Source organism: Lolium perenne, chromosome 6, assembly GCF_019359855.2.
Source record: "Lolium perenne isolate Kyuss_39 chromosome 6, Kyuss_2.0, whole genome shotgun sequence".
In the NCBI taxonomy this organism is placed as follows: Eukaryota; Viridiplantae; Streptophyta; class Magnoliopsida; order Poales; family Poaceae; genus Lolium; species Lolium perenne.
The window spans coordinates 28,998,297-29,025,579 of NC_067249.2; the positions used below are offsets into that span (position 1 = coordinate 28,998,297).

A 27,283-nucleotide genomic window follows, 5' to 3' on the forward strand; every position below is an offset into this window, starting at 1 on the left:
ACCAAACACACCCTTTCGGACCATGCATAACTATTCTTATATCTTTTGACCCAAGTTAAACCTTTTCAAATTTGACTAGATTTATTTATAGAAAAAAAGTAGCAACCTATATGATACTAACCCCGTTCTAAAATATAAATTAAAATTCTTATGTTTAGTGTCATTAATATCTTTTTTACTCCCTCTGTCACGGTTGATAAAGCTTACGCATATTCCTAGATCATCATTTTGACCAACATAATATAAATTATTCAACATAAAACTTATATCATTAGAAAGTAGAATATCTAAACTTTCTAATAATATATATTTTATACTATGTTGGTTAAATTTACGATGATACAGACATATCTTATAAACAGGGGCGGAGGAACTATAAAATTTGTCAAATTTTATAAGTTTGACATGTGCATCTTGTGCAACTCTGAAAGCACGCGTGGTGATTTGCGACGGACCAGATCTCCTTCCACCGGTCTTCCTTTCCGGTCTCCTCCCACGCACACGCACGCTGGCGCAGGTCGACCTTCCTCAATCAATTCTCAAATCTCAATCTCAAATGCTGCTCCCTCACGAGATCTGAGCCAACCTCCCTCCAACCAACCCCGCGCGAGCGATGATGGCCGCGCCGCCCGCCTCCCCGTCGGCGCGATCGCGCGGCAATGCCGGCGCCGGCGGAGGCGGCAACACTACGTCGACGATGCTCCCGGGCCCCGCGAGCCGCAGCAACGGCGGCTGCATCGACCTCAGCACCTCGGGCCTGCTCGCGCACGGCGCCGGCAGCAGCGTCGTCGTCTCCGACCCGCGCTCCATGCAGCTCCTCTGCGTCCTCCCCATGCCCTCCTCCGCCGCCTCCTCGCTCGCCTCCTTCGTCACCGCCGTCCGCTGGGCGCCCGCGGGCTCCCTCGCCGCCGGCCTCGCCGACGACGCCGACGACCACCGCCCGCTCCGCCTCGCCGCCGGCGACCGCCACGGCCGCATCGCCGTCTGGGACGCGCGCGCGCGCGCCGTGCTGCACCTGCTCAGCCTCGACGAGTCCCGCAGCGTGGCCCCGGGCACCAGCGGCGGCGTCCAGGACCTCTGCTGGATCCACCACGCCTCCGGCTGGCTCCTCGCCTCCATCCACGGGCCCTCCCTGCTCTGCATCTGGGAGACCGGCGCCAACCCGCGCGTGCTCTGGATGTTCGACGCCTCGCCCGAGTACCTCTCCTGCATCCGCCGCGACCCCTTCGACGACCGCCACCTCTGCGCGCTCGGCCTCCGGGGCTTCCTCCTCTCCGCCGTCCCGCGCTACGACTCCGACATCTCCTTGAAGGAGCACCGGATTGTGTGCGGCGCGGGGGACGTGGCGGAGCTGCAGAGGCTGGAGAAGGAGATGGCGGCGCCAGCGCCGGCACCGGCGCTCGCGGCGTTCCCGCTCTTTTCAGCTAGGCTCTGCTTCTCGCCGCAGTGGAGACACATCCTCTATGCCACCTACCCGCGGGAGCTCGTCGTCTTTGATCTCAACTACAGCACTGCGCTCTCTGTTGCGTCATTGCCCAGGGGGTTTGGCAAGTTCTCCGATGTTATGGCTGATCCAGATCTCGACCTGCTCTATTGCACCCACGCTGATGGCAAGCTCAGCATCTGGAAGCGCAAGGAGTGAGTTTCCACATCATATTTTACAATCATAATAATTGAAGAAAAATACCTAACTGAGCCAAAACTCTGAAACCTAAGTTCACTAGACAAAATGTGATAGCGGGCATTTTTTTAATACTACATGGTTGAGTACAGCTGTAGAAAACTGCAACCAGTAGCCTAGTTATCCAACAAAGAAAGAAAAACAGTTAGAAATGTGGCAATAAGATACTATGTAAAGTTACAAGTTACAACCCACACCTTTTTGTAAATGTCACTGTGCCAACATTTTGTTGTATGCCTCCTTGTTGCAACCTATTCTTAGTTTGTTGCCATACATGCCTATCAATTTCATACATCAATATAGTATGTAAGTTCAGTAATGAATGGCAAACAAGCAGTGCTGTATTGCAATATATTAAGTATGTTCTCGTTTCATTTTTGATTGTAGGGGTGAACAAGTGCATCTGTTGCAAGCAGTGGAAGAGCTCATGCCTTCAATTGGTACCGTTGTTCCTCCCCCAGCTGTTCTTGCTACTACAGTCTGGCAGTCAGAGTCTATCTTCCGCAACATTGACAAACTATCTCAGGATTTGGCACAAACGCAATCTTCACACTCTGTCATCTCTGATACAAATTCGGACAAGAACGTGTATCAAGGGGCCATGTCATATATAACCTCAATATCTGAAGATGGCAAGATCTGGTCATGGCATTTGACTTTTGATGACAAGTCAGCAGATTCCAAGAAAATTAATCTAGGTGCGAATCAGTATAGTCAATACAGTCGAAATCCTATAGCTGCCCCGACTGTTAAATCAACTGATGATTCTGTTTCTGTCACTAATGTCGGGAAGGAACCAGGTACATCGAACCATAGTGATGCTGGAATTTCCAAACCGCGCTCCAAGGGACTTGATTTTACAGTAAAGGTTGTGGTATAAACCTCCCTGTCTCATTGACCATTGTCAGTATAATGTGAATTCCTTGAGCTGCTATACATAACTTGAACTTTCTAAATCTCCAGGATTAGGTTGTACCTGTTCAGTCATCTAAATTTTGGTCCATATCCCTTAAATATGGTTCACTATTTATTCATTTTCGTGCTTTCTCATGTTTATTTTACTATGCAGATTAATTTGATGGGCCAGCTTCATCTTTTGTCATCTACCGTGACTACTCTAGCTGTGCCATCCCCTTCTTTACTTGCCACAGTAGCCCGTATGTCCCTGATGGTCATTATACTACTAGCTATTTTGTCTTAGATTATATTCAGGTTTTAAATTTTCACACTTCTATATAACATCAGAAAATATCTTTATCTGAAGGTGGTGGAAACAATCCGGCTCCAGCAGTACCACTTGTTGGTCTAGGAACTCAGAGTGGGACTATTGAAGTTGTTGACGTATTAGCTAATGCAGTTTCTGTCAGCTTTGCTGTTCATAGCAGCACAGTCAGAGGATTAAGATGGCTTGGAAACTCTCGTATTGTTTCGTTCTCATATAATCAGGTGCTCCATATTCTTCTGATCTATATATGTCTAGTGTATTGAGAATTTGTGAATGGTAATTAAGTGCTTATCTACTTTGCCAGTCAGGTTCTTACCAACAGTAATGATAGTTAATTTCCTCACTGGTTTGACTGGTACAGGTTAGTGATAAAACTGGGGGATACAATAATAAGCTTGTTATTACATGCCTGAGAAGTGGGCTGAATCGCCCATTCCGTGTTCTTCAAAAGCCTGAACGTGCACCTATAAGAGCATTGAGGGCTTCTTCATCTGGAAGGTTGATTTCGTCTTTTGACCTATGTCAACCTCTACTTATTCCCTTACAATTCAATACAGATAATCTTGACATGTTCATTGTCACAATATTTTCCATGACTCCTCGACCTCAATATATGATTTCTCAAACATGATATTTTTTCCCAGGTACCTTCTGATTCTTTTTCGTGATGCCCCCGTTGAAGTGTGGGCTATGACGAAGAACCCCATGATGGTACTTATCCTTCTGCCCTCATTTACTGATTTATGCAATCTGTAAATCAATTGTTTGTTCTCATCTAGTACTTAAAAGTTAACTTAGTTCACCATTAATCCTTGTGCGGTGTAATGTTGACTTTCATATTTCGAATATTGCACAAATGAATTTAGGCACATCTTTTTAAGTAACTCGGTGTCGCACTGTGCATGAAAATTACCTATATATTTTTTATGAACAAACTCTGCTAGACAGGATGATGTTTATCGGAGTGAAATAGCATCCATTCTAGGTTGTCCTACTGCTGAGCTATTATGCTTCTGGTAGGTATATTAACTACGCCCTCCGATCCATAATGTGTGTCGTGGTTTTAGTTCAATTTTAGTCAAATTTGAACTAAAACCACGACACTTATTATGGGTTGGGGGGAGTATTGTTTTTCGTACTCTTAGCACTCAATTACAAAAAGGGACACAGTTGGTGTGGGGGCATTGGGTAATTTTGACAAACCAAAATTCATGTCAGAAGTCAAGGCTGCAGGCATTTGTACTTTTCTTCAATTGAATCATTTGTCTTTGGTAGCTCTGAAGGGAGCCTGCTCTTGTATTGGGGATTGCTGTTTACTTTGTATAGTCATCTGAATAAAGATCCAATTACCAAAGCAGTGTCTTTGACAAAATTGTGGGAGGACTGTCGGAAAATAATTTGGAACAATGTATCAGGAAAATTATCGTAAAAATTGTATCCATGTTGCTAAACAAATTAAAATCTTGTACTAAATGCTAAGGAAAAAACTATTTTGAGTAACAGATCCTGAAACTAAGCATAGAATTACAATGTAGGCTTAGTAAGTAGAAACCAGTTTGTGCTAAATTTGCACTTCAAGATCAAAATTTCCGTAGGTTATGTTGGATAAATATTCCATTCAGTTACTGTCTAATTTAAAGAGCATTCCAATGATTGTTAATATTCCTGAATTGACCCCGCGCCTTATGCTCTATCATGTATGAGTCAGTTCTTTCATGTCATAGAAGTTCTGGAAGCATGATATTTGTAATTTTTTTTCGCTGTTTGTAGCTTAGATCATTGGCTCTTCCTTTTACGGTGTTAGAATGGACACTGCCAGCTGCGCCTCGACCGAGTCAGAATGCAGCATCGAAGCAATCGTCTACCTCCAAGGAACGGTCAGGAGGTGCACTTTTAACTCACTAGCAAAGTCATATTCTATGAAATCTCAATAGGTTGCATACTTGATTCAAACACTATCAATTTGAGTTTTATACTCTTCTCTGGCTACATTTTGCCAAATCAACTGTAAGATAATACGATGATAGGATTTATTCTTATCTGCAGAGGTTACTGCCACCGAGAGTTCCGATGAAACCGCTGAAAGTTTTGCTTTTGCATTAGTCAATGGTGCCCTTGGTGTGTTTGAAGTGCATGGACGGAGAATACGAGATTTCAGGTACTTGAATTACTGCCTTTATATCTTTCAGCATGAAAGAGTCTCACATCCACCTTTGATCAGATCATTAGAGTAGATATATTGTAAAAATCTATGTTCCTTATTTGTTTTCTCTAGTCCTGCACTCAATATCGCTAGAGCATCACAATATTTGATAAGCCAGTAAAACAAATATGTTATCCTTCAATTCTTTTTGTGACCTCTACTATTTAACCCGAGTTATTTTCTTGGCAATTGTCTGATCCATTGCACTTCCTACTTTTTCATGTATCGGGAGCAGAAGACAACACTCTTTTTTGTAGTGTATTGGTTACAAATGATAATATGTCGCACAGTTCCCACCTCTAGTTTGTATCTTGTAGTAATAAGCATGCCATGATATTCGATTAATCTGTCAATAATTGAAGCTAATGATTGTTGTATCAGGTTTATTTACCAGAATTGACATCTTATGAATTTTAACTGGCCTAGAATGAGTTCAAAGTAAACCTTTGCCTTTCCTCCCATTAATGGCACATATATTTGTTCATGTAGTTGGTTCTTGTATGGGAGCTGCTATTTATTTAATGTTTAACTATTATTATCACCATTTTGCAAGGCCATCATATGTAAGATCCTTACTAAGTGCGGGGTTTCATTTTTCAGGCCAAAATGGCCCTCGTCATCATTTGCGTCTTCAGATGGCCTGGTTACTGCTATGGCTTATCGCCTTCCCCATGTTGTATGTACATTGTGGCTTATCGCCTTCCTAATGCCTCACAGATAGTTTCTTATCTGTGAGGCAAATTATCCTGGGATATCATGACCTAAAGCTACCATTTTTTTAAAATGTTAGGTTATGGGGGATAGATCAGGCAACATTCGATGGTGGGATGTTACAACAGGCCTTTCTTCTTCTTTTAGCACTCACAGGGAAGGCATTAGGAGGATAAAGTTTTCTCCTGTTGTTCATGGTGATCGAAGTAGAGGACGCATTGCTGTGCTCTTCTACGATAATACATTCTCTATATTTGACCTGGTAAGTACAAACAAGCATTTGCTAACCGCCTAACATATCATTGTCTAGTTCAAGACTTGTTACCTGCAGCATATGATACTTGTTACTGGAGTGCAACGTGCAAATGCATGGTTTCATGATGCACCTTCACTTTGTGCAATTTTTCGATTTTAAGAATATTTGTAACAAGCTCTTATTTCACTGGAATAGGGAAAATGTCGTTTTATTGTGTAGACTTGCTTCTTTCATCCTCCTTGTAAATAATGCATGTATTACTGTCCGTCTGCAGTATACAACTAATCCTTTTATTAATTAGCATATTTGCAAATTGTCTCATGATGGAACAAGTTCAAAATAGTAGGGTACCACTGAGTTCTGGAACTGTGTTTTAGGATAGTGCAGATCCCTTGGCAAATGCGATTCTTCATCCTCAATCTCCTGGCACACTCGTCTTGGAGCTTGATTGGTTATCAACCCGAACAAGGAAGGATGAACCGCTTGTATTATGCATCGCTGGAGCTGATAGTAGCTTCCGGCTAATTGAGGTTAACATGTATGTCATTTTAATTATGCACACTGATTTTTTTACCTGTGTATTTTACAGTTTTTCTATTTTTTGAGATCTCTATAAATGAACCCATTATGACTATTTATGAGGTTTAGATGTATTATTGTGTTAAAATTTTACCACTCTTTATAAATGAATCAATTATGATTAGGACATAGAGTGCAACCGATGTTATGCCCGTCGATAGTTTTTATTGACCCTCTTCATGAATGGTCAAGATACCTTGTTAATTTATCTAACGCTTTCTGTAGCATGCTCATGAATTTCATCAGTAACTTATTAACATGGTATTCTAATGTAATAACTTGCTATTACATAATATTATATAATTATCTCATTGTGTATAATTCTCTCAATTAGCACGTAGCAGTTAAACACCAAGAAATTGCCAACATAAATGCGGATTAAAAGGAAGAATTTGTAAAAAACCTAAGAACAAGCGCATTGAGCTAAACTGAACCCAACCTAATTTGAAACTAGCCATTGAACATGAAAAGGCAAGAATAATGCTCCTGAGCCTACTACGCAGACAGATCAATGAATCATTTAATCTAAGAAGAATTTTATACAAGATAACCCTAATAAGACATTGCAACTAATCGACCATTCACGAAGCAGTTGAACAAGGATACAAAGTGAGTACGTTGGAGTAACTACACTTCTGATTCTCTCACTGGACAGATATATTCAAACAGAGTTTCCCAAGGCCAGTGAAAGATCAAAGATATAGTGAAATGGAAGGAGTAGCTAAATGGCAGTTTGTTCAGAATTTGGACTAGCCCTTAAGCACTACTTATTATGGGCAGATAATCCACGGAGGCATATGCTATTATGTTAGGAAGGATATGTGATTAGGTAGGAAATATATTAGTTCAAATAGGAAGATAATAACATGGGCTGGTAGGAAAGTGGTGACTCTATTCTTAGTGGTCAAGTCGAGTCTTCCCTATAAAAGAAACACAATTTACAAATTATTAATTAAACATCGAAGTAGTCAAAAGACACAAACTAAAGCCTCAGAGCCTTTCTAATCATGCCCGGTATTAGGCCCTGCCTGCGGCTAGATGAGGTAGAGTGCCCTATCCCCAGTCTTGGACCAAGTATAGCACATGACACTACTCGGTTGCACTTGCACCATTTGATTTCAGAGTAGCCTCTTCCTACCCATACTAAGTTTCCATTATTCAAGGCACTGTCAGCATGAAAGTGTAGCAATTTTGTTTCTCTTGTCTATGAGTTATATTTATCCACTGGTCTATCCTTTTCCCCCGCCTTCTATTTTTAATCAGTAAATATGTTTTTGGTGTCTGATGAAAGTGAACAGAAACGGATAGCTGGTTATGGCAATGCTTGTTCTCTAATTTAGTTTTTCTGTAACTCGAAAATACTGTCGAACTACCTCTGTGATGCTCAAGATCTTATTTAATTTTGTTACATGATGCTTGTTTGATGTGGTTGATGACTCAGTTACCTATTTTGGTAAAATAGATGTAAATTATTTTGTAACTTCTGTTCTTCATCCACCAGGGATACCAAGATCAACTCGGGTTCTAAGCCACTGATTACAAAAGAGAGGTTTAGGCCAATGCCATTATGCTTGCCAATACTTTTCCCGACGTCGCATGCTTTGGTAAGGTGGATATAATATTGTAGTCATCTTTCAATATGATCATGTATGAACTCAACTGTATGTTTATTTTACTATATAGTATATACTTCTTATGATTAACTTTCTAAGAATCTGCATTTGTCATTTTGTCTTCATGTGCTTAGGTAATATACAATGCGATGTGCTTATCTGTGAGTGCTTGAAAAGAGAGAATATTGCCACATCACTAACCACCTATTTAAATTTGATCTATTCCAGTGCGAGCTCATTTTTTAGGTGCTCAGATGATTTATTCTATATTTAATTAGTACCAGTTAATTGCATAAGCACCTCCTAAGCACTGGTGCCTAATCAAGAACTCATCTTTTAAATTAAGCACCAATGTTGTGTTTATTTTGCGAAGCACCTCTCGAGGCACTTGCACTGTACATTCTATTAAAACGCTGCTTGAAGATTTGCTTACAGTCCATTCAGAAAGAACCAAGTCCTATATAACTAGTGATAGTAAAACCAGTCTCCCTGAATGGATATTTTATGCATGGCACTCTACCTTCTAAAAGATTAAATTGCTATATTACCACAAACATTTATCATTTTTTTTTGTCTCAGGCTTTGCGTATGATATTGCAACTTGGTGTGAAGCCTTCTTGGTTTGAATGCAATAATACTGATAAAGTCGGCAGTAATAGCTTTAAGGCAGCACCGGCAACCTTCGGAGATCTTCGTACTTGCATGATTGAGACAGCACTTCCCCCTATTGGTGATTCTGTAGTGCCTGAATTGCTGCTTAAAGTGTTGGAGCCATACAGAAAAGAGGGTAGGTAAATAATCTCTCATTTTTAGCAGATGATTTAGCATAAATGATAAAGAGATATCCTTTTATTGTTGAGAAGGTTGCATCCTTGATGACGGAAGAGCCAGATTATATTCAGCTATAGTAAACAAGGGAACTTATGCAAGGTTTGCATTTGCTGCTGCGATTTTTGGTGATGCCCAAGAATCACTTTTCTGGTTACAGCTTCCTAAAGCCCTTCACCATTTCCTGGATAAGTCAAGAAGTAAATCCACTGAGAAAGGCTTAGAATCAAGTGTACATACTGGTTCTGAACAAACCTCCACATTAAATAGGATAGCTTCAAGAGAGAGATCTACAGCCGGAAATGTAGCAAAAGACACCGAGGTAATATTTGAATCTGGTGTGCAGTCATTTCCAGCTTCCCTGGATATATTTGACTTTGGTGAGATATCCGCTGTGCAGAATTACGGGCAATTATGTACAATGGCATTTAAGCAAGATCAACTGTGGTTCAATGCAAATGAGAGGATACCTTGGCACGACAAGCTTGATGGTGAAGATGCTTTGCAAAAGCGTATTCATGAGTAAGAATCAAATATCTAAACTTGTACTGGATGAAATTAAACACACATCTGGCTAATTGTTTGTGCCATGTGTGCTACCCAATCTGTCAACTCAGGCTTGTCTCTCTTGGAAATTTGGAGGCTGCGGTGTCCTTGCTACTTTCAACGCCTCCTGAAGGATCAAATTTTTACCCTAATGCATTACGAGCGGTTGTATTGTCATCTGCAGTGTCACAATCTTTACATGAACTTGCAGTGAAGGTGAACAGCCAGATAACTATGTTCTTTTTCTTCACTAGGAACGTAGCTTGTTTAGAATATGGCACACAGTGCAACAGTATACCAACTCTAACTTAAAGGGTACGAAAGATTGATGGGAAACGCAACTATTTGCGTGTTTTTAATTGAGCAAAAGTAGGAATATTGCTTTTATATGCAGGTGGATTCAAGTTTTCAATTTTGAGGATCGGTATATTTTGAATTTACATGTTCTCCTGGCCACAAGAAGTTAGTAGATTGAAATATGTAATCAAACATACCTTTGTAGTGTTTCCACAGTGAACTTCTATAAGTATATAAGAAAGCAAATTAACAGTCAAAGGTTTAAATTGAAGATCACATCGTACAAATAAGAAACAGCATTACTTTTGGACTGGAGGGAGTAGGCTATACTTGCAGCAAAGACATCAATTTAAATGAATGTGGAACAAGCATCTCAATGTTCAAAAGTATTCTATGACATTCTTAAATGTGGAACAAGTATCTAAATGTTCTATGGCATTGTCCAACATCACAGTAATCTAGAGATGCGAGATTTCATGTTTTGTGTCAGTTTGTCCTCTTCTTAAGTTGAAAATTTTCTTGATAAAAACCATATGGGCAATGGTTATTTGTTCAAAGAGGGGTCCGTAATAAAGTTATTATGATATTTTGCAGGTTGTTGCAGCCAATATGGTTAGAACAGACAAATCACTATCTGGCACACATCTTCTGTGTGCTGTGGGGAAATATCAAGAAGCATGCTCTCAGGTTTGAACATCTCAGCTGCTAATATTTGTCAATTATATATTTTGGTTGTGCAATCACAATGCTGTTTATCCAGACAGTGTTGGGATTACTGAAATATTACAATGTTTACAAAGTCTTTTATTAGCAGTACCCTCCTTGTATTCCAAGCTGTGATGGGCAATTAGTTCGAGTGTTCCTGTTATTAATGTGATGTTTTAATTTTCTAATTCTGATTTGTGCATAATGAAAATTCACCTAAATATGGCTCAGCTTCAAGATGCTGGGTGCTGGACTGATGCTGCAACTTTGGCTGCAACACATTTGCATGGATCTGATTATGCAAGGTACTTCAAAAGTTCAAATTACCTGGTTTCCTTTTCACTTTCCTAATGTTCAATTTTCTTAAATTGTTTTATCTCGATACACACAATCACATGACAGCTTGGCCCATTCGCCCATGGTAGGGGCTAAGAACGTAGGAGGGTGGTAGTAATTTAGTTGTTAGTCATCTGATCATGTCCAGTGTTCGAACAGCAGATAAATTGGCAGAAATGCATTTCTTAGGTACTCCTTCTGTTCCATATTAGTTGTTGCAGATTCGGATGTATCTATATACAAAATGATATCGAAATCAGCGACAACTAATATGGAATGGAGGGAGTACTAGCTAAAATGTCAGCTTGAAGCTGTTAGTTAGAAGCATTACAGTTTGCCTGTTTCATTTTCTTAACGTGCTAAAGGTAACTCCTTGCCTGACCACCCATGCAGGGTACTACAGAGGTGGGCTGGTTATGTTCTCCGTGGTGAACATAATATGTGGAGGTAACTGATCCTGCACTACACATTAGCTGATTGCTTAATATCCCTGTTTGGTATCAATATGTTTGTTTACTTGTTTCTTTACTAGGGCTCTAATACTATATGTTGCTGCTGGAGCACTGCCTGAGGCTTTAGAAACACTCCGCAAGAACCAGAGACCAGACACTGCTGCGCTGTTCTTGCTTGCTTGCCACGAGATCTATTCACAAATCACCGCAGAGTCCGAGCCCGCCGATGAGACGTCAGGTTCAGCACCAGAGAGGACACAGAAGCTCCGGTTTCCTTCCAAGAATGTGAACAAGGAGGACCTGATCGCGGTCAGTGAGGTGTTCGGGCAGTACCAGCAGAAACTGGTTCATCTCTGCATGGACATGGAACCAACTGTGAATTGAGCCTCCGCCGCCGCACATTTGCGATGACGCTGTTTTTTTTTTGCATCGATCTGGTCTACACTTGTAAAATTATCGCCATTTTGTGTGAAGTCTTTTTTTCATCAAGATGTGCAAGCTACTCTCAGCCCTCGATGCTGAATTAGGCATGCTACCGAGGCCGATACTAGGGTTGGTTGATGTGCAGTTGGTATTGAAGAAACTGGTCATATAGGGGAACGAAATATAGATGCAATGTTGTATTGTAGGTTAAACAACGGTTGGCACTGTTTTTTTTTGGTACCGACTCATGTAAATTTTACTCGTTGAGCTGAGCGTGTGACTGTGCGGTGATTGACCTATGCATCAATTTTAGCAGAGATTACTCCATTTGGTATGCAGAACGTTTCTGTGGAATCCGTGTTGATCCTTCATATATGCTTTCAGCCCTTGCCATCAATCAGTGAATAAGCACTATTCAGTTGTGGTGTTGGTAATTCTAGTGGAAACTTGCATCAGGTGTTGAGAATCCAGGCGTCGTCCATTAGGCTAATAATCGTGTTGTGCGCACGTACGTTTCATATAGATGGATCTATGGGTGTGTTGTGTACATCTTGGATTCCATAGGGAGTACGAGTCTCTTCTCCAGAAACAAGTACGCTCGGCGCACGCATCGACGGCGAGTAGCACGTGGGGAAGATCAACCGATAAATCACGCCAACGTAATGGACGACGGCGGCGGCGGCGACGTGGAGGCGCAGCCGGAGCGGGGCCCGATCTACAACGAGCACCTGGAGCGAGTGCCGTTGACATGGGTCGACGTCGCCATCCTGTGCTTCCTCGGCGCCTTCACGGTCGGCGTGGTCGCCGGCGGAGTCGTGACCATGGTGTTGCCGGCGCGGCTGGGCCCCGACGGCGTTCCTACGATGTCCCACACCACCTCCGTTGCGATCGGGTCCGTCATAGTCGTCATGGGATCCGTGGCGACGGCCTTGTGGGTCTACCTGGTGAAGATCGATTGCCAAAGCCATCGCGACGTCGAAGCCATGACTCGGCTGCACGTGGTGCCCGTGTGTCTCGCCGATGACCAAGATAAAGCTCGTGGTCGCCGCTCTAGCTAGCCACGTACGTACACTTTGAAGGATAAAAGTGAGCTACCTAGCAATGTTCAAGAATCGGATCATAGTTGCTCTCGTAAGTGTATAGAACGTGTTATCTATTTTCCATCATGTTTTACTCGAATCCTTTCATAGGAGTATATTTTATTTTAAGGTATGCATCCGAGATATTGTGGCCCCAGAAACAATATCGAGCGAGAGAGAATTTGATAGGAAAGATCACAACGCGCGGGTCTTTTCCTAAACACAAGAGTCGCTTTAAATAGGATTCATCATATGCCTATTTATATGTTCTTCTATGTTGTCCAATTTGGTTGAATTCATACGTGCTTTGAATTTTGAAGATTGTGTTGGATAATTAGGCACAATTTCCATGATTAATTCCAGAATATAAAACATGATGGCAGCAACTACTAACATGTGAAACTCAAACATACTAGATGCATTAATCAACATGAGTAGCAGCAGCGCAAACGGTAAAGCATCCATCGCTAAACAGATCGAGATATGTCGCACATACCGATCTGGTGGAGGTGGCGGTGGAGGTGTAGCAGATGATGTCGCAGCAGTAACGTTGTTAATGACAACGTTGTTGACGACGGGGACGACGGGTCGAAGTAGACGGCGTTGAAGACGACGGTAGGCAGCACCGCCCGACTTGGACGGAAGGCGACCCGTGATGAAGAGCTTGAGCAGTCGCGCAGAGCGCTTCCCAAAAACCTAATTCGCCCTCTCCCGTACAGGATCGCAAGGACGAGCGGTTCCGGAGACCTGCTCTCCCGTTCGCCGATGCACATCGGCTCACGGGATGGAGTAGGCTACGATGGCTGCGCAAGCAGAGAGAGGTGGAAACCCTAACTCGTGTATTGGATGTGTTTCTGCGGTAGCCGGGCAGGAGATTATATAGGCTCGGGAAACCCTAGGCAACGTGGGCCACACCCACGTCGCATGAACGTTTCGAGTCGGTTACAGATAGCCCACGATCCGGGAGCGACCCGAACCGACTAACTGCGACGCGTCCGTCTAGGACTCTGTTCGTTTTCCTGAGCTGCAAAAAGTAAGGAAAGTCTCGGCTCGAGGCTCAATCCACTCACCACGAGCGCGGCGCGCGTCGTGACGTGTCGAGTCGAGTCGAGTCGAGTCGAGACGAGACGAGACGAGACGAGCGAGCGAGGAGGAGGAGGAGCGCGCGTGTAGCACTCCTATTCTCACTCACTTACTAGTGGTGGAACAACCCACCTTATAAGGTGGTCTAACTTCCTCCCAACTTTCCATGTGGGACTAAACTTCCCACCTCTTGCCACTCCCTAGTGAGCTGCCACCAATTTGGGCTCAAACTCACAAGGCTGCCACTATGTGGGCTTTGAGATTTATAGGAAAAACTGAAATCTAATTTGGGCCACTAAAAGTGGGCCCAATATTTCAACAATCCCCCACCAGATCTCAAATCCCCATTTAGAGATTTACCAATACTCGCTGCTTGTTTATATACCAGTGTTTCAACGGAGACTGTTAAGTTGAACTTCCGCCTAGAACCTTAAGGTACATCCACTCACACTTGAACAATGGACTAAGCCTTGAATTGCAAGTTTTGCGTGAACAGGGTTTCACTCAAAGTCATGACCAGTACATGGCTGCCAGTAGCCTACCCCGCGGGTGAAGCATATGCGTCATACTTCATGGTCTCTTCATGAGTTTACTAGAGATCACCCAAATCTCATAGATTGCGACGTTTAACAATCGGACTCATATAGGTGTGTTATTTCAAGAATGCTCTGTAGGACAGCATCTTTGCTAAAATAGCCAACATAAACACATTAAGGCTTGTTGCCAACCTGCCTTACAAAGAATCGAGAGTTGTGCATCTTCACATAGAGAGGGTTACATAATACTCTCCTCAATTAAACCACTAGTTTGTTCTTCCCAGGTCCTAATTCACGGGATCTCCGATCACAAAGGTTGGGTTACCACTATGGCGTAACATCAACGGGTCTCAAACCCATCTCCCTCGATGCACTTTCTATCACATTACGTGATAGTCCCTTTGTAAAGGGATCTGCCAGGTTTTTGTCTGTTTGAATATATGTAACAGTTATTACTCCGGAGTTTCGCAATTTCCTGACAGACTTCAAACGTCTTTTGACGTGTCTTGATGACTTCGCGTTATCCTTAGAATTGTTCACTTTGACAATTACAGTTTGATTGTCACAATTCAAAAGGATTGCCGGAACAGGTTTTTCAACCACAGGCAAGTCCATCAAGAGCTCACGCAACCATTCTGATTCAACAGTGGTTGTGTCTAAAGCAGTAAGTTCTGCTTCCATAGTTGACCTCGTCAATATGGTTTGCTTACAAGATCTCCATGACACTGCGCCACCTCCAAAGGTAAATACATACCCACTTGTGGCGTACAGATCAGCTACATCTGAGATCCAATTTGAATCACTATATCCTTCAAGCACGGTGGGTGCCCTGAATAGTGAATCCCATAACTCATTGTACCACATAGGTAGCGCATGACCCTATCAAGTGCATGCCAATGATCAGTACCCGGGTTTGACATGAACCTAGTCAACTTGCTAACAGCAAAAGAGATGTCGGGTCTAATCGCGCTCGCTAAGTACATGAGTGAGCCAACGATCTGAGAATATCTCAATTGATCTATGGCAATCCTCCGGTTCTTGCGTAGTGTCACACTGGGATCATAAGGTGTTGAAGAAGGCTTGCTATCAATATAGCCGAACCGGCTCAAGATCTTCTCAACATAATGGGATTGCGTTAGAGTAATCCCACTCGTTCTTAATCAGCTTGATGTTCGTAATCACATCAGCTTCTCCCAGGATCTTTCATATCAAAGCTCTTTGACAAGAAAGACTTGACCTCGTGTATTACTTTCATGTTTGTACCAAAGATCAGAATATCATCCACATACAAACATAGTATAACACCTTCGCCCCCACCATGGCGATAGTAAACGCACTTGTCAGCCTCATTGACAACAAAGCCTACGAAGTTAAAGTTCGTCAAACTTCTCATGCCATTGCTTAGGTGCTTGTTTTAGGCCATATAAAGATTTCAGCAACTTGCACACCTTTCTTTCTTCACCTTTTACTACAAACCCATCAGGCTGATCCATATAGATTTCCTCTTCCAACTCTCCATTAAGGAAAGCTGTCTTTACGTCCATTTGATGAACGATAAGACCATAGGAGGCAGCCATGGATAGTAGTACTCGAATGGTGGTAAGTCTAGCGACAATTGAATAGGTGTCGAAGTAATCTTCGCCTTCTCTCTGTGTGTAGCCTTTCGCTACAAGCCGTGCCTTGTACTTTTCAATAGTACCATCAGGTCTTAGCTTCTTCTTGAACACCCATTTGGAGCCTACTGGCTTGCATCCATGGGATCGTTCTGACAACTCCCAAGTTCCATTAGAAAGAATCGAGTCCATCTCATTATGGACAGCTTCTTTCAAGTCATCTGCATCTGGAGATGCATATGCCTCTGCAATGGACGTGGGAGTATCATCCACAAGGTACACAATGAAATCATCACCAAAGGATTTTTCAATCCTTCGTCTCTTGCTCCGTTTAGGAGCTTCATTGTCATCCTTCTCAGTAACATTCTCATGTGATTGTTCAAAATACTCATTAGATGTACTTGGACTCAGAATTATCTCAGTAGAAATTCTAGCAATGCTATGCATATCTTTCATAGGAACGATAGTCTCAATAAATGTTGCTTCACGAGATTCCACAATAGTATCACCATGCATCTCAGGTACCTCGGGCTGCACTACTCAAACTCTATATCCTACACTCACGCGGAGCATAACCTAGAAAGATACAATCCTTGTCTTTGGTCCAAGTTTGCGCTTCTTAGTAATTGGAATATTGACTTTCGCCAAACATCCCCATGTGCGCAAATACGAAAGTGATGGTTTTCTCCCAGCCCACTCCTCGTAAGGGGTTTTATCTTTATTCTTGTTAGGAACTCTATTCAGGACATGACATGAAGTCAACAAAGCCTCCCCCACCATGCCTTTGATAAACCAGCAGTGGCTAACATGGAATTCACCAAGTCAGTCAGCGTGCGGTTTTTCCTCTCGGCAACCCCGTTTGATTGGGGTGAATAGGGAGGCGTCCTCTCATGAATAATGCCATGTTCCTCACAGAATTCATCAAAGATTTTAGGAAAATATTCGCCACCACGATCCGACCTAAGACGCTTGATCTTTCTCTCTAGTTGATTTTCAACTTCGGCTTTATAAATTTTAAAGTAGTCTAAAGCTTCATCTTTAGTTCGCAACAAATAAACATAGCAGAATCTAGTCGCATCATCAATCAATGTCATGAAATATCTCTTTCCACCTTTTGTCAACACACCATTCATCTCGCATAGATCAGAATATATGAGTTCTAGAGGTGCCAGGTTTCTCTCCTCGGCCGCCTTGTGAGGCTTCCGAGGTTGCTTCGATTGCACACAACTATGGCACTTAGAACCTTTGGCAATGGTGAAATTCGGAATTAAACTTAAACTGGATAGCCGAGACATTAAACCAAAATTAATGTGACATAAACAAGAATGCCAAACACTGGTATCATCACTAACATTGCCACAAATATGGTTCACAGACTTATTACTGAAATCAGAAAGCGAAAAGCGGAACAAGCCTCCGCACTCATAGCCTTTACCAATAAATTGTCCAAACTTGGAAACAACTACTTTATTCGACTCTAAAACAACCTTAAACCCATCTCTGCATAGAAGGGAGCCGCTAACGAGATTCTTGTTCATAGTAGGGACATGCTGCACGTTCCTCAGCTGCACGATCTTCCCCGAAGTGAACTTCAGATCTACCGTGCCAACACCACGAACAGAAGCATGTGACCCATTCCCCATCAAGACGGAAGAATCCCGGGCGACCTGGTAAGAAGTGAACATGGATATGTCAGCACACACATGAACATTAGCACCTGTATCAATCCACCAACATGGAGATTGAAATACCGAAAGAACAGTAAAGAGATTACCGTACCCATCAGCATTGCTAGCGGTCACCGTGTTGACTTGCCTCCCCTTTTTCTTGCGGTCTGCCCTCTCTGGACAGTCCTTAGAAAAGTGGCCAGCCTCTCCACAGGTAAAGCAGCTCAGATCTGCTTTGTTTATCATCTTCTTCTTCTTGAAGGTTGTAGTCTTCATAGGCTTATTGAAGGAGGGCTTGTTATTCCCTTTGTTCTTGTTGTAGGGTTTCTTCTGCACCATGTTGGCGCTAGACTGACCCTCTCCTTTCTCAGTATTATCCTTAGCCCGAGCTTTCTCCTCAACATCAAGAGACGCTATCAGATTTTCAACTGATATCTGATACGTCCAAAACGTATCTACTTTCCCGAACACTTTTGCTATTGTTTTGCCTCTAATTTGTGTATTTTGGATGCAACTAACACGGACTAACGCTGTTTTCAGCAGAACTGTTCTGGTGTCTCGTTTTTGTGCAGAAATCCAACTTTCAGGAAAACCCTCGGAATTTATGCAGAAGGCCCTATTTTCCCAGAAAACTGACGGAGCCAGAAGGACAAGACAGGTGGAGGCCCGAGGGCCCCACACCATAGGGCGGCGCGGCCCAGGGGGGGCCCGCGCGGCCATGTGGTGTGGCTCCCTCGGCCGGCCTCCGACGCCCTCCTTCGGACTATTTATCGGCCTCGACCTAAAAACGCACGGGGAGAAGTCGAAGTCGCCAGAAACCCTCCAGAACGCCGCCACATCGCGAAACTCCGTCGCGGGAGCCAGAAGTCTCCGTTCTGGCACTCCGCCGGGACGGGGAATTGGAGGAGATCATCGCCATCATCACCGCCAACGCCTCTACATCAACCAACCATGTTTCCCCCATCCATGTGTGAGTAATTCCCCCGCTGTAGGCCGAAGGGGATGGTAGGGATTGGATGAGATTGGTCATGTAATAGCATAAGATTGTTAGGGCATAGTGCCTAGTGTCCGTAATTGGTACTTTGATGATATTGTTGCAACTTGTTATGCTTAATGCTTGTCACTAGGGCCCGAGTGCCATGATCTCAGATCTGAACATGTTATTGTTTCATCATGATATTCATTGTTTATTGATCTTACCTGCAAGTTGTATACACATGTCGCTGTCCGGAACCGATGGCCCCGAAGTGACAGAAATCGGGACAACCGGAGGGAATGGTAGCGATGTGAGGATCACATGTGTTCACGGAGTGTTAATGCTTTGCTCCGGTACTCTATTAAAATGAGTACCTTAATATCCAGTAGTTTCCCTTGAGGCCCGGCTGCCACCGGCTGGTAGGACAAAAGATGTTGTGCAAGTTTCTCATTGCGAGCACGCACGACTATATATGGAACACATGCCTATTGATTGCTTTGTACTTGGACACCGTTTTATTATTATCTGCAAATGCCCTGCTATGATTGTTACATGAGTTTCTCTCATCCATGCAACGCCCGTTCATCCGTCCCCGTGCCTACAATATTTTAATCCTGCTGTTTACTATAATCACTACTGCTGTCTGTGTTACTCTGCTGCTGTTATTTCACTACTTTCGCTATAAAACTGTTACTCTTGATAAACTCTTGCGAGCAAGTCTGTTTCAGTGCGGCTGAATTGACAACTCCGCTGTTAAGGCTTCCAAGTGTTCTTTGTCTCCCCTTGTGTCGAATCAATAAATTGGGTTTTACTTCCCTCGAAGACTGTTGCGATCCCCTATACTTGTGGGTCATCAATATCTCCTGTCTCTTGTGTTTGAGGGTTGTGGCAAAGTTCCTCCATGAAGGGGGCAACTTAGCAATGATGCATCCAGCCACAAACTTGTCAGGTAAGGCACACTTAAGGAGTTCGAGCTCTTTCGCAATGCACTGTATCTCATGAGCTTGTTCGACTACAGAACGGTTGTTTACCATCCTGATGTCATGGAAGCTCTCCATGATGTACAGTTCACTGCCTGCATCGGTTGCACCGAATTTAGCATTCAGTGCATCCCAGAGCTCTTTACCATCTGTTATGTGCATGTACACATCACACAGACGATTGATACGTCTCCGACGTATCGATAATTTCTTATGTTCCATGCCATATTATTGATGTTATCTACATGTTTTATGCACACTTTATGTCACATTCGTGCATTTTCTGGAACTAACCTATTAACAAGATGCCGAAGTGCCAGTTCCTGTTTTCTGCTGTTTTTGGTTTCAGAAATCCTAGTAACGAAATATTCTCGAAATCGGACGAAATCAACGCCAAAGATCTTAGAATCCCCGGAAGCATCCAGAACACACCAGAGAGGTCAGAGGGGGGCCACAGGCCCACCAAACTACAGGCTGGCGCGGCCAGAGGGGGGGCCGCGCCGCCTTATAGTTTGGCCCCCCTGTCAGCCCTCCTGCGCCGCCTCTTCGCCTATATAAAGCCCCTGGATCAGAAACCCTGAGGCGTTCGACGAAAACCACAGAAACCTTCCAGCCGCCGCCATCGCGAGGCCAAGATCCTGGGGACAGGAGTCTCTGTTCGCAAGACGCCGCCGGAGCGGGGAAGTGCCCCCGGAAGGCTTCTCCATCGACACCGCTGCCATCTCCACCGCCATCTTCATCACCGCTGCTGCTCCCATGAGGAGGGAGTAGTTCTCCATCGAGGCTCGGGGCTGTACCGGTAGCTATGTGGTTCATCTCTCTCCCATGTACCTCAATACAATGATCTCATGAGCTGCTTTACATGATTGAGATTCATATGAGTTTTGTATCACTACTATCTATGTGCTACTCTAGCAAAGTTATTAAAGTAGTTCTATTCCTCCTGCACGTGTGTAAAGGTGACAGTGTGTGCACCGTGTTAGTACTTGGTTTATGCTATGATCATGATCTCTTGTAGATTGCGAAGTTAACTATTGCTATGATAATATTGATGTGATCTATTCCTCCTACATATGCATGAAGGTAACAGTGTGCATGCTATGTTAGTACTTGGTTTAGTCTATTGATCTATCTTACACTATAAGGTTACTTAAACATGAGCATTATTGTGGAGCTTGTTAACTCCGGCATTGAGGGTTCGTGTAATCCTACGCAATGTGTTCATCATCCAACAAAAGTGTAGAGTATGCATTTATCTATTCTGTTATGTGATCAATATTGAGAGTGTCCACTAGTGAAAGTGCAATCCCTAGGCCTTGTTCCTAAATACTGCTGCGTTACTACTGCTTGTTTACTGATTCACTGTGTTACTACTGCTGCAATACTACCACCATCAACTACACGCCAGCAAGCTATTTTCTGGCACCGTTGCTACTGCTCATACTTATTCATACCACCTGTATTTCACTATCTCTTCGCCGAACTAGTGCACCTATTAGGTGTGTTGGGGACACAAGAGACTTCTTGCTTTGTGGTTGCAGGGTTGCATGAGAGGGATATCTTTGACCTCTTCCTCCCTGAGTTCGATAAACCTTGGGTGATCCACTTAAGGGAAAACTTGCTGCTGTTCTACAAACCTCTGCTCTTGGAGGCCCAACACTGTCTACAGGAAAGGAGGGGGAACGTAGACATCAAGCACTTTTCTGGCGCCGTTGCCGGGGAGGAAAGGTAAAAGGCACTCATACTTCGGTTCCAGGTAAAGTACATTTCTGGCGCCACTGTGTTTGTGCTCGAAGCTATTTCCTTTAGATCATGCAAATGCAACTTTTTGTTTCTTGTTTACACTAGTTAGGCATAATGGAAAACATCTGTGAGCTCTTTGTACTATTTCCTGAGTCAAGACATGAATGGTTTAATGCAAAAATTAAAAAACCTATGGAACCTTATTTGCATGCTAGTAGCAATGATATTAGTATGAACACTTTGAACACCATTGTTGCTAATGATATGGAAAATTCTAAGCTTGGGGAAGCTGGCTTTGATGAGCATGATATTTTTAGTCCCCCAAGCATTGAGGAGAAAATTTACTTTGATGATACTTTGCCTCCTATTTATGATGATTATAATGATATTGGTCTTTTAGTGCCGCCTACTATGGAGAGTAATTTTTATGATGATAATACTATGCCTCCTACACTTGATGAGAATAATAATGATAGCTACTTTGTTGAATTTGCTCCCGCTATTACTAATAAAATTGATTATGCCTATGTGGAGAGTAATAATTTTATGCATGAGACTCATGATAAGAATGCTTTATGTGATAGTTATATTGTTGAGTTTGCTCATGTCACTACTGAAAGTTATTATGAGAGAGGAAAATATGGTTGTGGAAATTTTCATGTTACTAAAACACCTCTCTATGTGCTGAATTTTTTTAAGCTACACTTGTTTTATCTTCCTATGCTTGTTACTTTGCTCTTCATGAACTTGTTTATTTACAAGATTCCTATGCATAGGAAGCATGTTAGACTTAAATGTGTTTTGAATTTGCCTCATGATGCTCTCTTTTGCTTCAAATACTATTTCTTGCGAGTGCATCATTAAAACTGCTGAGCCCATCTTAATGGCTATAAAGAAAGAACTTCTTGGGAGATAACCCATGTGTTATTTTGCTACAGTACTTTGTTTTATATTTGTGTCTTGGAAGTTGTTTACTACTGTAGCAACCTCTCCTTATCTTAGTTTTGTGTTTTGTTGTGCCAAGTAAAGCCGTTGATAGAAAAGTAAGTACTAGATTTGGATTACTGCGCAGTTCCAGATTTCTTTGCTGTCACGAATCTGGGTCCACCTCCCTGTAGGTAGCTCATAAAATTAAGCCAATTTACGTGCATGATCCTCAGATATGTACGCAACTTTCATTCAATTTGAGCATTTTCATTTGAGCAAGTCTGGTGCCATTTTAAAATTCGTCAATATGAACTGTTCTGTTTTGACAGATTCTGCCTTTTATTTCGCATTGCCTCTTTTGCTATGTTGGATGAATTTCTTTGATCCACTAATGTCCAGTAGCATTATGCAATGTCCAGAAGTGTTAAGAATGATTGTGTCACCTCTGAATATGTAAATTTATATTGTGCACTAACCCTCTAATGAGTTGTTTCGAGTTTGGTGTGGAGGAAGTTTTCAAGGATCAAGAGAGGAGGATGATATACTATGATCAAGAAGAGTGAAAGCTCTAAGCTTGGGGATGCCCCGGTGGTTCACCCCTGCATATATCAAGAAGACTCAAGCGTCTAAGCTTGGGGATGCCCAAGGCATCCCCTTCTTCATCGACAAATTATCAGGTTCCTCCCCTGAAACTATATTTTTATTCCATCACATCTTATGTACTTTACTTGGAGCGTCTGTTTGTTTTTGTTTTTGTTTGTGTTTGAATAAATTGGATTACATCATGCTTGTGTGGGAGAGAGACACGCTCCGCTGTAGCATATGGACAAGTATGTCCTTGGTTTCTACTCATAGTATTCATGGCGAAGTTTCTCCTTCGTTAAATTGTTATATGGTTGGAATTGGAAAATGATACATGTAGTAATTGCTATAAATGTTTTGGGTAATGTGATACTTGGCAATTGTTGTGCTCATGATTAAGCTCTTGCATCATATGCTTTGCACCCATTAATGAAGAAATACATAGAGCATGCTAAAATTTGGTTTGCATATTTGGTTTCTCTAAGGTCTAGATAATTTCTAGTATTGAGTTTGAACAACAAGGAAGACGGTGTAGAGTCTTATAATGTTTTCAATATGTCTTTTATGTGAGTTTTGCTGCACCGGTTCATCCTTGTGTTTGTTTCAAACAACCTTGCTAGCCTAAACCTTGTATCGAGAGGGAATACTTCTCATGCATCCAAATCCTTGAGCCAAACAACACTATGCCATTTGTGTCCACCATACCTACCTACTACATGGTATTTTCCGCCATTCCAAAGTAAATTGCTTGAGTGCTACCTTTAAAATTCCATCATTCACCTTTGAAATATATAGCTCATGGGACAAATAGCTTAAAAACTATTGTGGTATTGAATATGTAATTATGCACTTTATCTCTTATTAAGTTGCTTGTTGTGCGATAACCATGTTCACTGGGGACGCCATCAACTATTCATTGTTGAATTTCATGTGAGTTGCTATGCATGTCCGTCTTGTCTGAAGTAAGAGAGATCTACCACCCTATGGTTAAGCATGCATATTGTTAGAGAAGAACATTGGGCCGCTAACTAAAGCCATGATCCATGGTGGAAGTTTCAGTTTTGGACATATATCCTCAATCTCATATGAGAAAATTATTAATTGTTGTTACATGCTTATGCATAAAAGAGGAGTCCATTATCTGTTGTCTATGTTGTCCCGGTATGGATGTCTAAGTTGAGAATAATCAATAGCGAGAAATCCAATGCGAGCTTTCTCCTTAGACCTTTGTACAGGCTGCATAGAGGTACCCCTTTGTGACACTTGGTTAAAACATGTGCATTGTGATGATCCGGTAGTCCAAGCTAATTAGGACAAGGTGCGGGCACTATTAGTACACTATGCATGAGGCTTGCAACTTATAAGATATAATTTACATGATGCATATGCTTTATTACTACCGTTGACAAAATTGTTTCATGTTTTCAAAATCAAAGCTCTAGCACAAATATAGCAATCGATGCTTTTCCTCTATGGAGGACCATTCTTCTACTTTTCAATATTGAGTCAGTTCACCTATTTCTCTCCACCTCAAGAAGCAAACACTTGTGTGAACTGTGCATTGATTCCTACATACTTGCTTATTGCACTTATTATGTTACTCTATGTTGATAATATCCATGAGATATACATATTACAAGTTGAAAGCAACCGCTGAAACTTAATCTTCTTTTGTGTTGCTTCAATGCCTTTACTTTGAATTATTGCTTTATGAGTTAACTCTTATGCAAGATTTATTGATGCTTGTCTTGAAGTGCTATTCATGAAAAGTCTTTGCTTTATGATTCAGTTGTTTACTCATGTCATTACCATTGTTTTGATCGCTGCATTCACTACATATGCTTTACAAATAGTATGATCAAGTTTATGATGGCATGTCACTCCAGAAATTATCTGTGTTATCGTTTTACCTGCTCGGGACGAGCAGAACTAAGCTTGGGGATGCTGATACGTCTCCGACGTATCGATAATTTCTTATGTTCCATGCCACATTATTGATGTTATCTACATGTTTTATGCACACTTTATGTCACATTCGTGCATTTTCTGGAACTAACCTATTAACAAGATGCCGAAGTGCCAGTTCCTGTTTTCTGCTGTTTTTGGTTTCAGAAATCCTAGTAACGAAATATTCTCGGAATCGGACGAAATCAACGCCAAAGATCTTAGAATCCCCGGAAGCATCCGTAACACGAGAGAGGTCGAGGGGGCCACGGGCCCACCAAACTACAGCTGGCGCGGCCGAGAGGGGGCCGCGCCGCCTTATAGTTTGGCCCCCTGTCAGCCCTCTGCGCCGCCTCTTCGCCTATATAAAGCCCCTGGATCGAAACCCCGAGGCGTTCGACGAAAACCACGAAACCTTCCGGAGCCGCCGCCATCGCGAGGCCAAGATCCGGGGACAGAGTCTCTGTTCGCACGCCGCCGGAGCGGGGAAGTGCCCGGAAGGCTTCTCCATCGACACCGCTGCCATCTCCACCGCCATCTTCATCACCGCTGCTGCTCCCATGAGGAGGGAGTAGTTCTCCATCGAGGCTCGGGGCTGTACCGGTAGCTATGTGGTTCATCTCTCTCCCATGTACCTCAATGCAATGATCTCATGAGCTGCTTTACATGATTGAGATTCATATGAGTTTTGTATCACTACTATCTATGTGCTACTCTAGCAAAGTTATTAAAGTAGTTCTATTCCTCCTGCACGTGTGTAAAGGTGACAGTGTGTGCACCGTGTTAGTACTTGGTTTATGCTATGATCATGATCTCTTGTAGATTGCGAAGTTAACTATTGCTATGATAATATTGATGTGATCTATTCCTCCTACATATGCATGAAGGTGACAGTGTGCATGCTATGTTAGTACTTGGTTTAGTCTATTGATCTATCTTACACTATAAGGTTACTTAAACATGAGCATTATTGTGGAGCTTGTTAACTCCGGCATTGAGGGTTCGTGTAATCCTACGCAATGTGTTCATCATCCAACAAAAGTGTAGAGTATGCATTTATCTATTCTGTTATGTGATCAATATTGAGAGTGTCCACTAGTGAAAGTGCAATCCCTAGGCCTTGTTCCTAAATACTGCTGCGTTACTACTGCTTGTTTACTGATTCACTGTGTTACTACTGCTGCAATACTACCACCATCAACTACACGCGAGCAAGCTATTTTCTGGCACCGTTGCTACTGCTCATACTTATTCATACCACCTGTATTTCACTATCTCTTCGCCGAACTAGTGCACCTATTAGGTGTGTTGGGGACACAAGAGACTTCTTGCTTTGTGGTTGCAGGGTTGCATGAGAGGGATATCTTTGACCTCTTCCTCCCTGAGTTCGATAAACCTTGGGTGATCCACTTAAGGGAAAACTTGCTGCTGTTCTACAAACCTCTGCTCTTGGAGGCCCAACACTGTCTACAGGAAAGGAGGGGGAACGTAGACATCAACGATCAACAAGAATACTCAGAACGCATCCGACGAAGAGAGTATTGTTTTCCTTGAACTTGTTCTGATCTTGGTCAGATATAGTTCCTTCAGGTAAACCATCACTAACTTCGAACACTTTCAGATGAGTAAGCCAGAGCGTGGCCTTAACCTGCCACCTCTTAAAGTGCACACCGGTAAACTTATCCGGCCTCAGTGCATCAGCAAAACCAGCCATTGTTAACTCAGGAAATTGCCTACAATTAGGTTTTTGGATTGTTGGATAATTAGGCACAATTTCCATGATTAATTCCAGAATATAAAACATGATGGCAGCAACTACTAACATGTGAAACTCAAACATACTAGATGCATTAATCAACATGAGTAGCAGCAGCGCAAACGGTAAAGCATCCATCGCTAAACAGATCAAGATATGTCGCACATACCGATCTGGTGGAGGTGGCGGTGGAGGTGTAGCAGATGATGTCGCAGCAGTAACGTTGTTGATGACAACGTTGTTGACGACGGGGACGACGGGTCGAAGTAGACGGCGTTGAAGACGACGGTAGGCAGCACCGCCCGACTTGGACGGAAGGCGACCCGTGATGAAGAGCTTGAGCAGTCGCGCAGAGCGCTTCCCAAAAACCTAATTCGCCCTCTCCCGTACAGGATCGCAAGGACGAGCGGTTTCGGAGACCTGCTCTCCCGTTCGCCGATGCACGTCGGCTCACGGGATGGAGTAGGCTACGATGGCGGCGCAAGCAGAGAGAGGTGGAAACCCTAACTCGTGTATTGGATGTGTTTCTGCGGTAGCCGGGC

General features: G+C 42.8%; 1 protein-coding gene across 2 annotated transcripts; it reads left to right on the forward strand.

Annotated features, from left to right (window-relative positions):
• Positions 1–477: 477 nt before the first annotated feature.
• On the forward strand, positions 478–12,209 carry LOC127308460 (uncharacterized). 2 transcript variants are annotated; one of them, XM_051339286.2, is made up of 21 exons: positions 478–1,638; positions 2,069–2,379; positions 2,482–2,555; positions 2,751–2,838; positions 2,946–3,127; positions 3,268–3,404; positions 3,551–3,617; positions 4,677–4,791; positions 4,953–5,064; positions 5,710–5,785; positions 5,900–6,082; positions 6,454–6,614; positions 8,157–8,259; positions 8,848–9,055; positions 9,132–9,418; positions 9,497–9,618; positions 9,714–9,858; positions 10,534–10,626; positions 10,876–10,949; positions 11,374–11,427; positions 11,513–12,209. In XM_051339286.2, the coding sequence occupies exons 1-21, from the start codon at positions 614–616 to the stop codon at positions 11,814–11,816; spliced, it is 3,921 nt and encodes a 1,306-aa protein (XP_051195246.1). In that variant the 5' UTR covers positions 478–613; the 3' UTR covers positions 11,817–12,209. The 2 variants fall into 2 exon arrangements, with proteins under 2 accessions (XP_051195246.1, XP_051195247.1); XM_051339287.2 differs by having other exon boundaries at positions 2,482–2,549.
• Positions 12,210–27,283: the final 15,074 nt, after the last annotated feature.